This window comes from Mobula birostris, chromosome 4 (assembly GCF_030028105.1).
Source record: "Mobula birostris isolate sMobBir1 chromosome 4, sMobBir1.hap1, whole genome shotgun sequence".
In the NCBI taxonomy this organism is placed as follows: Eukaryota; Metazoa; Chordata; class Chondrichthyes; order Myliobatiformes; family Myliobatidae; genus Mobula; species Mobula birostris.
In genome coordinates this window covers 49,209,942-49,223,444 of record NC_092373.1, presented here as the reverse complement: position 1 = coordinate 49,223,444, position 13,503 = coordinate 49,209,942, and the positions used below count along the sequence as shown (strand labels likewise).

Below are 13,503 nucleotides of genomic sequence, written 5' to 3'. Positions count from 1 at the left end.
GTAATAATCAGCGATAAGGTCTCTGATTCTGCTGGGGATGTGATATTTGGCCAGTGTGAGCTGCGCCAGCTTGTGCGGAATGGAGCCATATGCATTTGCCAGGTCGAGCCACAACACTGACAGGTTGCCCTTGTTCTCTCTGGCCTCCCTGATGAGCTGTGTCACCCCGTAGTGCCCGGAACCGCCAAGTGTTGCAAACTAATCCTTCTAACATCAAGTCTGACAGGAGGAGGATCCAATGGCCTGAAATGTCACCCTTCTGGACTGATGTATCGATATAGGTGTTCTTTGCTAGGTAGGTGCACGGCCGGTTAGAAACTGCACTGAAGAAGATCTTCGCCTCGACACACAGCAGGGAGATGATGCGAAACTGATCTATCTGGGTGGCATTTTCCTCCTTTGGGATCCACACCACTTCAGCCACTCTCCACTGTTTTGGGATCCTCCCCTTTCTTCAGAAGATTCTCAGGATCTTCCACAGATGCAGCAGGAGTTTGGGGCAGTCCTTGTACACTTTGTACGAGGTGTTGCTTGGTCCTGGAGCTGAGCTTGCCCTTGCTTTGCGGACGACCTCTCTGACTTCCTTTAGTTGCAGCTCTGACATGTCGAACTGCACATCCAGTTCAGGTGGGTCTATTAGGATGTCGCACTCTCCCAACTCCTGCTCTCTTTCAGGATCATTATATATCTTCTTCAGATGTTGGTCTATGTCTTCCTGCAAACAGGCCAGTTTCCCACTGTGCTTCTCCCCCAGCAACTCCTTGGTGAACTTGAAGGGGTTGGCGATAAAGGCAGCACGTTTTCAAGCCCTTTCCCGACGCCGCCTCCGATGCCACTCTGCCCGGCGGAGGACCCTGATCTTCTTTCGTAGTATGCACATCAGCTGGGCCAAGCCAATGCGCTCCTCTTCTCCTGCCTCCTTGTATTGGGACTTCAGCGCTTTCATCTCCTGCCTGATGTTGTGGATCCTCAGTGCTCTTTGGTTCTTCGAGTAAGATGCTTTGGAGCCTTCCTTCTCCTCTTCTCCGAACCATTCAGCTGCAATACTGACAATAATTGTTGTCATGGCTTGCAGCTTCCTATCGACCCCTCCCTTCGCCGTTGCCTCCAGAATTTGGTTAACATCTTCATCAAACTGCTTCCACAGTGAAGTCATGTTAGCTGCAGGCCATTGGATCCTCCTCCTGTCAGACTTGATGTTAGAAGGATTAGTTTGCAACACTTGGCGGTTCCGGGCACTACGGGGTGACTCTGGACCTGGCCCCTCTTTCGTCTCACCAAGTTGGACACCTGCGCGTTGTGCTGCTCCTTCTCCAGCCAGACACTTCATCCTCGCTTGGTGGATCTTCAAGCCACGATTGTTCTTGCAGATTTTGCCACTAAACACATGATAATAAAACCAGATGAATCAACTCAATAATTGTTGCACAGACCACACTATCACAAAGACACTCCCACTGACTAAAATACTGAGGTCCCGTTTATGGCAATACTGCCACAGATCAGGGGCTCCCATGCAACATGTGGTCATTGCCTGGAACTTAGGTGAGAAATAATAAACACAATATACTGTACATCAGCTGTTGCCTGGTCACATACACTTTTGAAAAATTATGAATGGAATTTAAGCTGATAAATTCTAAGCTAACTTGTTTGGAAAGTCATCAGTAAATTGACCCAACAATTGTAGGCCGTATCTCGGGTAATGATGAGTTTGAGTACAGACAGGAAATTAAGAACCTGGTGGTATGGTGCGAAGACAATAACCTATCCCTCAACGTCAGCAAGTTGAAGGAATTGGTTGTTGACTTCAGAAGGAGTAGCGGACCGCACAACCCAATTTACATCGGTGGTGTGCAAGTGGAACAGGTGAAAAGCTTTAAGTTCCTCGGGGTCAATATCACAAATGACCTGACTTGGTCCAACCAAGCAGAGTTCACTGCCAAGAAGGCCCACCAGCGCCTTTACTTCCTGAGAAAACTAAAGAAATTTGGCCTGTCCCCTAAAACCTTTTATAAATGCACCGTAGAAAGCATTCTTCTAGGGTGCATCACAACCTGGTATGGAAGTTGTCCTGTCCAAGACCGGAAGAAGCTGTAGAAGGTCGTGAACACGGCGCAGCACATCACACAAACCAATCTTCCGTCCATGGACTCACTTCACACTGCACACTGTTGGAGCAGTGCTGCCAGGATAATCAAGGACATGACCCACCCAGCCAACACACTTTTCGTCCCTCTTCCCTCCGGGAGAAGGTTCAGGAGCTTGAAGACTCGTACGGCCAGATTTGGGAACAGCTTCTTTCCAACTGTGATAAGACTGCTGAACGGATCCTGACCTGGATCTGGGCTGTACTCTCCAAATATCCGGGCCTGCCTCTCGGTTTTTTGCACTACCTTACTTTCCATTTTTCTATTTATGATTTATAATTTAAATTTTTAATATTTACTAATTTTTACTATTTTTAATATTTAGTATTTGTAATCCAGGGAGTGGGAAGCGCAGCATCAAATATCGCTGTGATGATTGTACGTTCTAGTATCAATTATTTGGAGACAATAAAGTATAAAGTATAAAACAGCTGAAGTTCTAGTTATACAATATGGTTGTAATGAACAGTCTTGTTAAGTGTCAAATGTGATTCAAGCTAGTGAGAAAATTTTCCCTTGAGTCAGTAAGCTCCTTGACATTATACTTGTCAAATCCTACCTCGGGGGGCAGGGACTCAGTGCACCTTTGGAATTTATTTCTTTTGTCCATGTATGGATCAATGATGGGCAGGTGCTGATGGATCAGTTGCAATATTGGATCTGCAGCATTCCTCATTGTAGATGTATTTGGCATGATGGTTCTGGTTCAAGGCAGTCATAATGAGGAAATTCTGTCATTTTCCACTGAATGCAGTAGAGGCAGAATACCTTGCAACTTATAACAAGGCATCTGATGTGCTGTTATCCACCAGAAGCAACAATGAATTTGACAAATATATTCAACATCTTGGCCATTACTATTACCATCAATCAAGTCAGAGGTAAAACATGGCCTCATTAAGATCATGCCAAGAAATACACATTAAAATACATCCAAAACTAGATAAAGCAACAAGACCAGATGTTTGCAAGCACAGCATGCTCTAGAAAGAGAGATCTAAGCTATATCTCACCAAAGATTAAAATTGAAGCACCGAACATCTGCCACATCCAGTCAGTAAATGGCCTTGGACAGTTGAAAAATTAATGGATGTATCACTATGAACATTCTCAGTTATTTAATTCTCACAAGAGAGCAAAGGCAAAGATTATTGCATTTGTAATTTTCTTTCACACCAAAAGGTGATGTGAAAATAACACTCCTGGACACCAAAAGGGTACAAAAAGGAAGATTATTGTTGTTGTAACAAGACTCTAATTTCCTCCCTGTAAATTTCTGCCAGGGGCCTAATGAAAGTTTTAGTGACCTTCCCCCAAATATAACAAACAACATGCTGGAGGAACTCAGCAGGTTGAGAACATCTGTGGGAGCGAAGGAATTCTCAATATCTTAGATCTAAAGACTGCATCTTGTGACTTCACAAGTCAAAGTCTTCTGATATTTTGTGGCAAAACACTAACCTGACTCCACTAAGCAATTTTACAATTCAAAACACCTATTAGAAGCATGACAAAATACCATCCAACTTCCTGGTTGCATGCATCCCAGTCCTGGTGAAGGGTCTCGGCCAGAAAGGTTGACTGTTTATTCACTTCCATAGATGCTGCCTGACCTGCTGAACTCCTCCAGCATTTTGTATGTTGCCGCATCACTAGCCGGTCAAAGTATTCCATCTTATCATTGCCTTCATATTCAGTATTTTAAAATGACAACATGTACCGGAGCAACTTGCATATAGGAGCAATATCTATAACTGGACCCTGCAAGTCATAAACATGGAAATACAATACTGTCCTCTTAATATCACCTGGTGAAAATCCTTAAATTTCCTTCCTAGCCATATTTCAGGTCCACTTGCACCACAGAGACTGCGATTAGCCAATTTCGTGGCTTATCAACAGCCCTTCAAGGGCCCTTGAGGACAGACAATAAATGCTTGCATCGTCAGGGCCACACATTAGCAAGCATCAGTAGAACAAGCATAATTGTTATCTGCATTTCCTACTTGGAATTATGGGGACAATCAGGATTGTGACCTTTGGATGTATTACCCATGTATTTCTAGGATCAATATTCATGTTCCATGAAGATAAAACCTCGCTACGGCGGAGACTAGTGGATAACAATACTACTTTCAGCAGCATGTTTTCATGTGACCCTTGTAGCCAACCTACGACCGCCGAAGGCAAAAGCAGGGCAGCAATCCCTTGAAGAACTACAACACCGTCCGTATGTTGCGAATCACCACCACCGGCCTGCCAGAGCTCATAACTCACACTGATGGGCAATAACCCTCACCAATCATAAAGCACTGACGTCAAATAGGCGTTTTTGTTAATAAGTAATAACATAATTCCACCAATGACCACGAAAAAGGCGGAGTTACAATAAACCACGCCTACTCCGGCTAACCCACCAATCACAACGTGCCGACACCCATATGGAGGCGTATAAGAACAATACCATCCTTGCGAATCCAAACAAAGAAGCGTTGAAATTGATTCTGTAGTTCTATTTGCTCTTATATTTTGCATACTGAGTCATTTCCTTAATGAACAATAGAAATGTAGCTTTAGAATCGGATTTGTCTGCGACCGTATAATTGACCAATCAGGATTCCGGCCTCTGGGCGCTCGCCCAATGGCGGGGCGGCGTGTAAATCACGTGACTTTAAACCGGGAGCCGTGACGCGATGGCCGTGTAAATGCGCGAGTCGCGGCAGCGAGCCCCTCATTCTGTGTGTGAGCCATATTTGCATTGTTTGCAAGTTCCAGCGGCGGCGGTAACAGCAGTAGCGGCTTGCAGCAACTCGCAGTCGCGCAGTTCGTGCCATTACTACAGACTCCGCTTTTAAACTCTTCTCTCTCTTTCCCCCCACTTTTAAACGCGTCTTCGCCACCGGCATCATGTCAGAAAGCACAGTAGAAAAGAGTGTCGAACGATCCCCGAAGGTAACAGTGTGCTCTGTGTTTTGTTTCGACAAAAATCCATTCAGTTCGGTGGAATGATCTTAAAAAGCAGCAAAATACAACAAACGGCTTGTTACATTTTGAAAGGAATAAGCACGGGTTCTTTGTGATAAAGACGGCAGGCTTGAGAATCTGAGATCCACTTCAAACAAAAATCTAAATGGAAGACTTCTTTATTTTAAAAAAAGGTTGAGTTGCAAAGTGTCAGATACTTGCGAAAGTTGGCGTTTAGTTAACTGAACCCTGTTTCAATGAGAAACCCATTAAAGCTCCGCTTTCCGTTTTGAAGGGCGGAAAGGTGTTGTACAGAAAGTTCTGCATTTCTCTCGGAATGGAAAAGCAGCTGGAGGGTCAGTGTGGATGTTAAATCGTGAAAGTCAAGTTTCCCGAGCTGCTGTTGACGGACATTGGTTCACTTTGATTTGGATGCCGATCTTTATTGTTCCTTTAATCGAGTTGCGTTGCGAGGGTCGACCCGCGTTCCCTCTCGCTTTGTGAATTTGGTAATAAATCATACTACAAAAGGCGATCGCGCCTTTTTTTTAAAGCAGAAGAGGATTTTCTTCGGACCGATAGTTACTGCGTGAGTCTGGCTGTATCTATTCGGATACAGTTGAATTGTAGCAACATCAAAGGGTCACGCAGTTCGAGAGCCTGCGGCTAGGCGCGGAGCGCGTACTTCACATGCGGGTTACCATGTTTGTGTATATATTTCTGTTAAATGACCTTATTTCCCGCCACTGGCAGTACTCCCCACGTTTGAAGAAGTGCAGGTGCTGGCACCACCGTTGAAGTTGTGCATTGTTGTGTTTGGAGGTGGGTAGAGAGCGCACCGCCCGGTTTCGGCATCGCTTCTCCCGACTTCATTAGGGGTTAGATCAGCATTAATGTACGGCAGCAAAACACGGGGGAGGAGGGGGTGGAGTGATTGGGGGTAAGGTTGGTTGAAAACTACCCTCGTTATTTGATTTGCCTCAATAGTGACTTCAGATAACGTTTACGTAAGATCGGATGAGAATTGTTGACTTTTTAACGTTTCTCGTAGTTTTTGCGATATGCTGAGCAAATACATCGATCGCGTTCAGGTCCCTCCCGCTTTTCCTCAAATGTCGATCAAATATCCATTTTTGAAAGGTGATTGTTTGATGAAAATGGCTTGGTTCAGGAGTTTCCTGAGCCTTGATATTTTAAAATTGATAATTAAAAAATATATCCCACCTCTGCGCAGGTTTATTCTGCTGAACTGGGTTTGGGGGCAGGATTTAGTTGCACAATTCGTAACGAGTTTAGTGTTTCGAAGTAATTTTTTTGGGGGGGGGGGGTTTGCATTCTTCCTGCATGACATTTGTGTGATGAAAATAGTCGGTTTGAAGTGTGGAAGCCGGAGCTTTACTTCCGCCTCTGAAACCGGTTACATCGCGGTTTCTTGTGATCGGTAAAAGATCGACCAGTTTAAAAGGTGACTGATCTTAGCTGTCTTTATATTTGGATCCTGTAAAATTTTGCGCTATTGAGTAGATTGTATACCAGTTTCTTAAATGGAGGACGATTGATTTTGATCCTACGATTGATCCTTCGGGGAGAAAGGAAAAGGGCGAGAGAATGTCGGATCGTGAAAAAGGTGGCCTTGGGGATAATGACAGCTATAAACGGATTAGGAGATAAAGATTAGGAAACAATTTTATAAATTGGACGAGGATCGATCAGATCGAGGTGCAGTGTAGGGTGATGACATATTTACAAGTCGCAGAACGAAGTATTGGGGGAGAGATTGATTTTAGAAGTTGTCCTTGTGAAGTTAAAATTGTATATGAAATTTATTTTCGAATTCATATTTTTATTGCGTGGGGTAATCTCTTTGTTCGGACGGATTATTGCGATTTACTTTATAATGCTTTCATGTCTGATGTACAAACTACGTATTGCAAACCGTCGGTCCACAATGTAACTCCGCATGCATGAAGACTGAGTGATTTGTAGATCTGTTGCGCTTGAGCGAGTTGCGATTTAGACTCCCGAGGTGAGGCTGTTTGTGATGGCGGAGAAGAAGCGTTGAGAGAAAGGTGGATGTGTGTGCTATTTCTGGCGATTTGCGCGTGTAGGTGGTGCGTGCTGAGCACGCTGCGAGTTTGTAGTCCGGTTTGCCCCTGTGGGGATACGAAACATTAAGGCAGCGCCACGCAGAGAACTACCATTCCCAATATGCCCCGTGGTTTTCGATCATCCAGATTTAAGCGGGACGGGCGGAGACAGATCGCGATACCAGTGGGCTGGGCGGCGCCGACTGCCAGAGCAGCCAATGCACGCAGGCAGGCGGGGAAGGTGCAATTTGACGTCCGTTTGCTTGGGCACTTAGGTGGGCGAGTTTTTTTCAGAAATTCCCAATTGGCTGAATATTTATTTTTTGCAAACATCAAAGTGAAAGGCGGAAAGTGATGAACATAAAAGTTAGGAAAGTACTTTCTTAGCTACGCCGTTGCGCATTGTTGAATTTTATCTTTTTCTTTTAAAGGATCTGAAGAAAACTCAAGAAGTGGAGCCTGAGAATGGCAAAGGTGACGCACCAGCTAACGGAAATGCCGTAAGTTGCTAAACTAGTTTGCTATCGAGTTTTCTGCCGTAGTCAATCGTGGTGAATTATTTCAGTGTCGGTTTTTCTTCTTTTTTAGGAGAATGAAGAAAATGGAGAACAAGAGGTTGAAGAGAATGCAGATGAGGTAGAAGATGAAGAAAGTGAAGATGTTGGGGAAGATGATGAAGAGGAAGAGGATGAAGAAGGTAACTTTCTGACTAATAACGTTTCTGGATGTAGAGAATTAGCATAGGCAATCTTCAAACCATATGGGTAAAATAAAGCAACTAGTTGACTGTTGTGTTAATGTAGTTTGAGATGCCTGCAGTGTTTTGAGCTGTACTTGTTCTTCCTTTCTGTTAAGACTGCTTTCTTTAAAGCATATTTCCAGTTTACTTCCCACATTTTATGAACTGATTATATAATAGGAAATTTAACTGTAGCATTTGAGTCCTTTGTATCAACTGATGTGCACATGCTCAGTCTTTGTTTCCATGTTGTTACTTTTACAGTGACACTACTGGCCATCCGGGGAATGACACAGATGTTTCTAAATTCTCCACCGTGTAGTGCCTTGAATGACCTGTGATCTTGCATTAGGCAACGTTATGATTATTGACTTGTTTTAGTTTTTCTGAAGTTGGAAATATTATCAACATGACATACAACTATGATGTGTTTGAGCTGTTCTGGTGACCTAATGAGAGTTTGTCATGTACTTGTCTCACCTGAATGAAAATGGGTAATAGCCTGTTGTTATGATCATGGGGGTGGGGTGAAACTTCTTTCCATCTATTATTGAAATCATGGATAATTTTTCTCCTAGATGAAGAAGGTGATGAAGATGAATGTGAGGGTGCTGCAGAGAAACGAGTGGCTGAAGATGAGGAGGTAGGTAGATCTGATATGCCTGCTTGTTTTATTGAGCAGGGTGCGCAATTGAAATTCGTGGTTTTGTTTATCGTCTGCCTTTTCAGTTGTGTTTCTACAGAAACCAAAGTAGTAAATAATTTTACTGTTTTGGATATCTGTAAAAGAACCCAGAAATGTGATACTGACTTGGGTATGTACTAAGTTAAAATTTTAAATAGACTTTTCTATTCAAAAGTTCTGGAACTAATGGCAAAATTATAAAATTTTGTTATTATTTATTATGTATCGGTAATGGTTAAAAAATCACTTTTGTAATTAAATTGTAATTATGTCAATGAAGGCAACAATCATTATTTAATGTTTTTCAACTCCCCATAGGATGATGTTGCAAAGAAGAAGCAGAAAACAGATGATGAATAAAACTGTGCTTTCTTCCACGTTCCCCTTTTTTTCTGTTGGAAAAACTTGGTCATCATCACTAAGTAGAGTGTACACCAGTGCAAGTCAACAGCAGAATTTTTAAAATAAAATTACTAAGACTTCATTGCCCTACTTCTTTCTTAAAATCCTAAAGGAGAATTTGTTTGTATTTTTATTTACATTTTATATTTTTGTACATATGGTTAGAGGTCAGCCAATTTAAACATTGATCTCTGGTGACCAAACAGGGCTTTGAAGTTCTTCTGTAAAACAGACTTTACTGGTGGTTTGACCATGTCTTGGCCACATTATCATAAAGGTAACCTGTAAAAATAAATAAAAACACAAAATTAATTTGATCATTCCAATAACTGTGTATGTACTTTAGCTGTACGATAAGTAGTTGGTTTGTATGAGGTGGAAAGGCCAAAGATCAAGGTTTTTTTGTCTGAAATACTGTCCATTGTGGCCTGTTGTATGTGTGAAACAAGTTTGTTGTCCAATAAACCGGAATTTTATTTTGCTGAGTTTTTCTGATGAATTGCCTCCTTGAGATTTTTTATCTTCTATAACACCTTAAAATTAAATGCTCCTCTCGCACTAATGAAACTGAAAGCCAATGAACTCTTATCAGAGTGCTGCATTCAGTGGCAGCCATCTTCATCACTGAAGTCAATTATTCTGAGATGAAATGTTAAGTAAATACAGCCATTAATGCTCAAATAAAGTGATGGTAGACATAAATTGAAAACAGATGTTGACTATTTTCAAGTAGTTAAATTCATATATACACAACATAATTTGATAAGTTGTCTGCATTTATAAAGTTTATTAAAGCGGTAAGTAATGTCTTTATTCTGTGTTATGGAAAGCAGAAGAATCCAAGCTGTGTACTTTTTAAAATGTAATGTTAGTTTAGAACTATGTAGTCTGTCGAGATTTATTACTTGTACTTGGCTTTAGAGATGTTTAATTTTAGTGTATTGTCTTGCAACAGTGAAATGAAGAAAAACTTAAGTAATAGAATGAAATAATATAATCCTTTTTAATTTACTATAATTCTGTTAACAAACAAACAAATATTGGGTGCTTATGTAATTCCTAGTTGAAAAATATTCTTTGAAATAACCAGCTTGAAAGCTGCTAGTTTTTAGGCTACAGTTTTTGACCAACTTGCTATAGATTTTAACTTGGTGCTAGCACTGACGTTTTCTCTTAAAGCTTTACTACATTTATCAACATTTCTGTTTCTCAATTTTCAGCTAATTTAAGCTATTCAGCTTAAAAATTACTGAGAACTATGAACATATGCCAGTCTGTAATGTCCCTTTGCAGAGTGGTACTTGAGTTTTTCTCTCCCTCTTTTACCTCTCCCTATTTTTAAAAAAAAATCCAAGCCTATGAATGTGATTTCATTGGTGTTTTTAAATACTAATTTTTCTTTTTTTTAGGACATGCAGAAGCATTCTGTGCGTTGTGTTGGTGCTTGCACCTTTGTTCTCTCGGTCTTGTTCCCTCACTGCCCTGCATTATATTCTCTTAAATTACCTCTAAACTAGTCTTGCTTTTCCTGCCACCTGGTTACACTTAGGTTAATTGACCACTAAATAATAAACCAATCTACGTATATTTGGGATGTGGAAAAATGCTGGATTATCTAGAGAAAAATTACTTGGCCATGGGAACAACCTGCGAATTTCAGCACCTGAGGTTGGGATTGAACTTGGGAGCATTGAGCTGTGAGGTACTAATTGCTAAATCATTATGCTGCTCTGGCCTGCAACATAAAAGAAAGAAAAATCAGCTGTGAAGTCCATTTTTATTTGTAAAGTCGATGCATTTTCAAAGATTTACCTTGCACTTGGAAAAGGTTATTCTGTTTAAATTCACAATGTTAAAGAATATGGTAAATATGAAGTATTTTTGTGTTAAGATTTTTTAAATTTAAATCAACCCCTGTTCTAAAAGAGAAGTTACTAAATTGTTCCATGTTAAATTTGTAAACAAATTTTACGTGTTTATGAAAAGACATTCTCACGCATGGATGTACATGACAATTTTCAATGAATGTCTACCTTTTAATTTAACAAAATACTTACTGTTGGTGTAGAACAAATTGTCCTGATCCACTCCAGAGACTTGAGGAAGTTCAATGTAGCACAAGATTGCAAATTGCTTTCAATCCTTCTGTACATTGGCCAATAACTACCTCTGAAATTCACAGGATAGCTTGTATAGTCACTTTTTTTTTAGCACTTGTAAATTCCAAATGAATTTTGATTGGCAAATTTAATGAAGAAATGCAATAATGGATTATGCTATATGAATGTAAGTTTTATTCTATTAGCTTGCAATGGTGGAGATCTGTAACAAGCTGGAATTTTGTACTGTAACTAGTTTCTGAAGTATATAAATTGGGACCTGTAGTGTTTAAAGTAATGTATTTGAGGAATTTAAGATGTACTTACAAATTCAGGCAAAAGTGCATCACCTTAAATTCTCATTCAAACTTATTAAGAATATCACAAATTTAATTAATACTCTGTTCTCTCGCTTGTTGGTGGGATGTCATATTTTCTGGATAAATTAATTTCATTTGTAATTTCTAATTGGTCACTTTGATATAAAATAACTTCCTGAGGGAAGTTAGTATTATATTTTTGAATGAGCAGTTTTTTGAATGTATTTGATTACCAAATTTTCATTTTTAAAGTGACTTGAAATCTGGTACTACCAGGTTCCAGTGTGTTGGTAATCACATTAGAGTATAGTTTGTGCATCTCTCATGAAAGGCATGGTACAGAGAACAACACACATCTACAGAATTCCTGTTGTTTATGGTACAGAGAGGATGCTTTTCTGACACCTCTCTGCCTTTCTCGATCTCTCTCTGTCTCTATCTCTGGAGACAGTTTAGCTACTGCTATCTTTTATAAACCCACTGATTCTCACAGCTACCTGGACTATATCTCCTCCCACCATGTCACTTGTAAAAAATGTCATCCCCTTCTCTCAGTTTCTCCATCTCCACTGCATCTGCTTTCAGGATGAGGCTTTTTACTCCACAGTGAATGAATTATCCTCCTTCAACGAAAAGAGCTTTCCTTCCTCCACCACCAATGCTGCCCTCACCCTCACCCACAACCCTCATTTCACACACATTTACCGTCACCCCATTCTCCCACCACCAAACAAATCCCCCCCCCCCGTCCTCCACAACTTCCGCTTTCCGCAGGGATCGCACCCTTGTCCACTCATCCCTCCGCAATGATCCCCCCCCCTTGCAAGTGGAACAAGTGCCACACTGGACCCTGCACCTTCTCCCTCACTAACATTCAGGGCCCCAAACTGTACTTCCAGCTGTGTGTGTGGGGGTTATCTGCTGTACCCAGTGCTCCCAGTGTGGCCTCCTGTACATTGGTGAGACCCTACGTAGATTGGGAGGCTGCTTCGCTGAGCATCTATGCTCTTGTCAGCCAGAAAAAGCAGGATCTGGTTGCTACTCATTTCAATTCTACTTCCTGTCAGTCCATGGCCTCTTCTACTACCATGATGAAGCCACACTTGGGTTGGAGGAGCAACACCTTGTATTCTGTCTGGATAGCCAGAATATTTTTTTTCATGGTCTTCAACCCACCTATCAGATTCCCACTTCTTCAGCCCTTTATCTCTTTAACCAATCAACTTGCCAGCCCTTTACCTCACCCCTCCCCTCTCCTGGTTTCACTATCACCTACCACCTTGTTGTACTTCCTCCCTCTCCCCCCCTACCTTTTGTTCTAATTTTCATCTTTTTTTTTCCAGTCCTGTTGGAAGGGTCTCGGCCTGAAATGTCAACAGTTTACTTTTCCATAGATGCTGCCTGGCCTGCTAAGTTCCTCAGCATTTTGTGTGTGGTGCAGAGAGATTGCATTTATTAATGTTTTACTGGAATATTTCTTATTACATGTGGTTTACAAGTAGAAATACGGTTAGGAATTCAGTGTAATTGTTCAGGATTGTAGTATGTAGTTTTCAAATCAATTATTTCACTTTCTGTAGGGCAATTTTTAAAATAAAAAAAAAGTTCATTTTCACCTGTATTCCATGTAACATTGTCACCTCTGAGTCGTGGGTTATGGGTTCAAGTCACTCCAATGACGAAAGCTTGATTTTTGCTCCAGATGTGGTATTCTTTGGATGAGAGATTAATTTCAAGCTTCTCTTTCTCCTAATGAGGATATAAAACCTTCCACAGTATGTTCTTGAAGTACTTTGCGGTATTCAGATAAGCTGAAGTAATATTTCTAGTTTCATTGTCACAACTGCTGCTTGTTTGACTGTTACATGCATTTTGTATTTTGGCCATACTATATATAAATAAGCAATAGTATTCACTGATAGCAATAATGGAAATAAACGACCAAGTACTATACACAAATCTAAGAGTTATTTTAGAACCTTGCAAATCACTATTTTCTAGCCAAGGAAGGCAAATGCAGAAATATTTTTCCTGAATGGCTTGAACAGCAAGTTGGT

General features: G+C 41.0%; 1 protein-coding gene across 1 annotated transcript; it reads left to right on the top strand.

Moving 5' to 3' along the window:
• The first annotated feature begins 4,873 nt into the window (after positions 1-4,873).
• ptmaa (prothymosin alpha a) lies at positions 4,874-9,522 on the top strand. Its single transcript, XM_072255313.1, has 5 exons — positions 4,874-5,102; positions 7,633-7,701; positions 7,790-7,898; positions 8,519-8,583; positions 8,944-9,522. The coding sequence occupies exons 1-5, from the start codon at positions 5,058-5,060 to the stop codon at positions 8,983-8,985; spliced, it is 330 nt and encodes a 109-aa protein (XP_072111414.1). The 5' UTR covers positions 4,874-5,057; the 3' UTR covers positions 8,986-9,522.
• Positions 9,523-13,503: the final 3,981 nt, after the last annotated feature.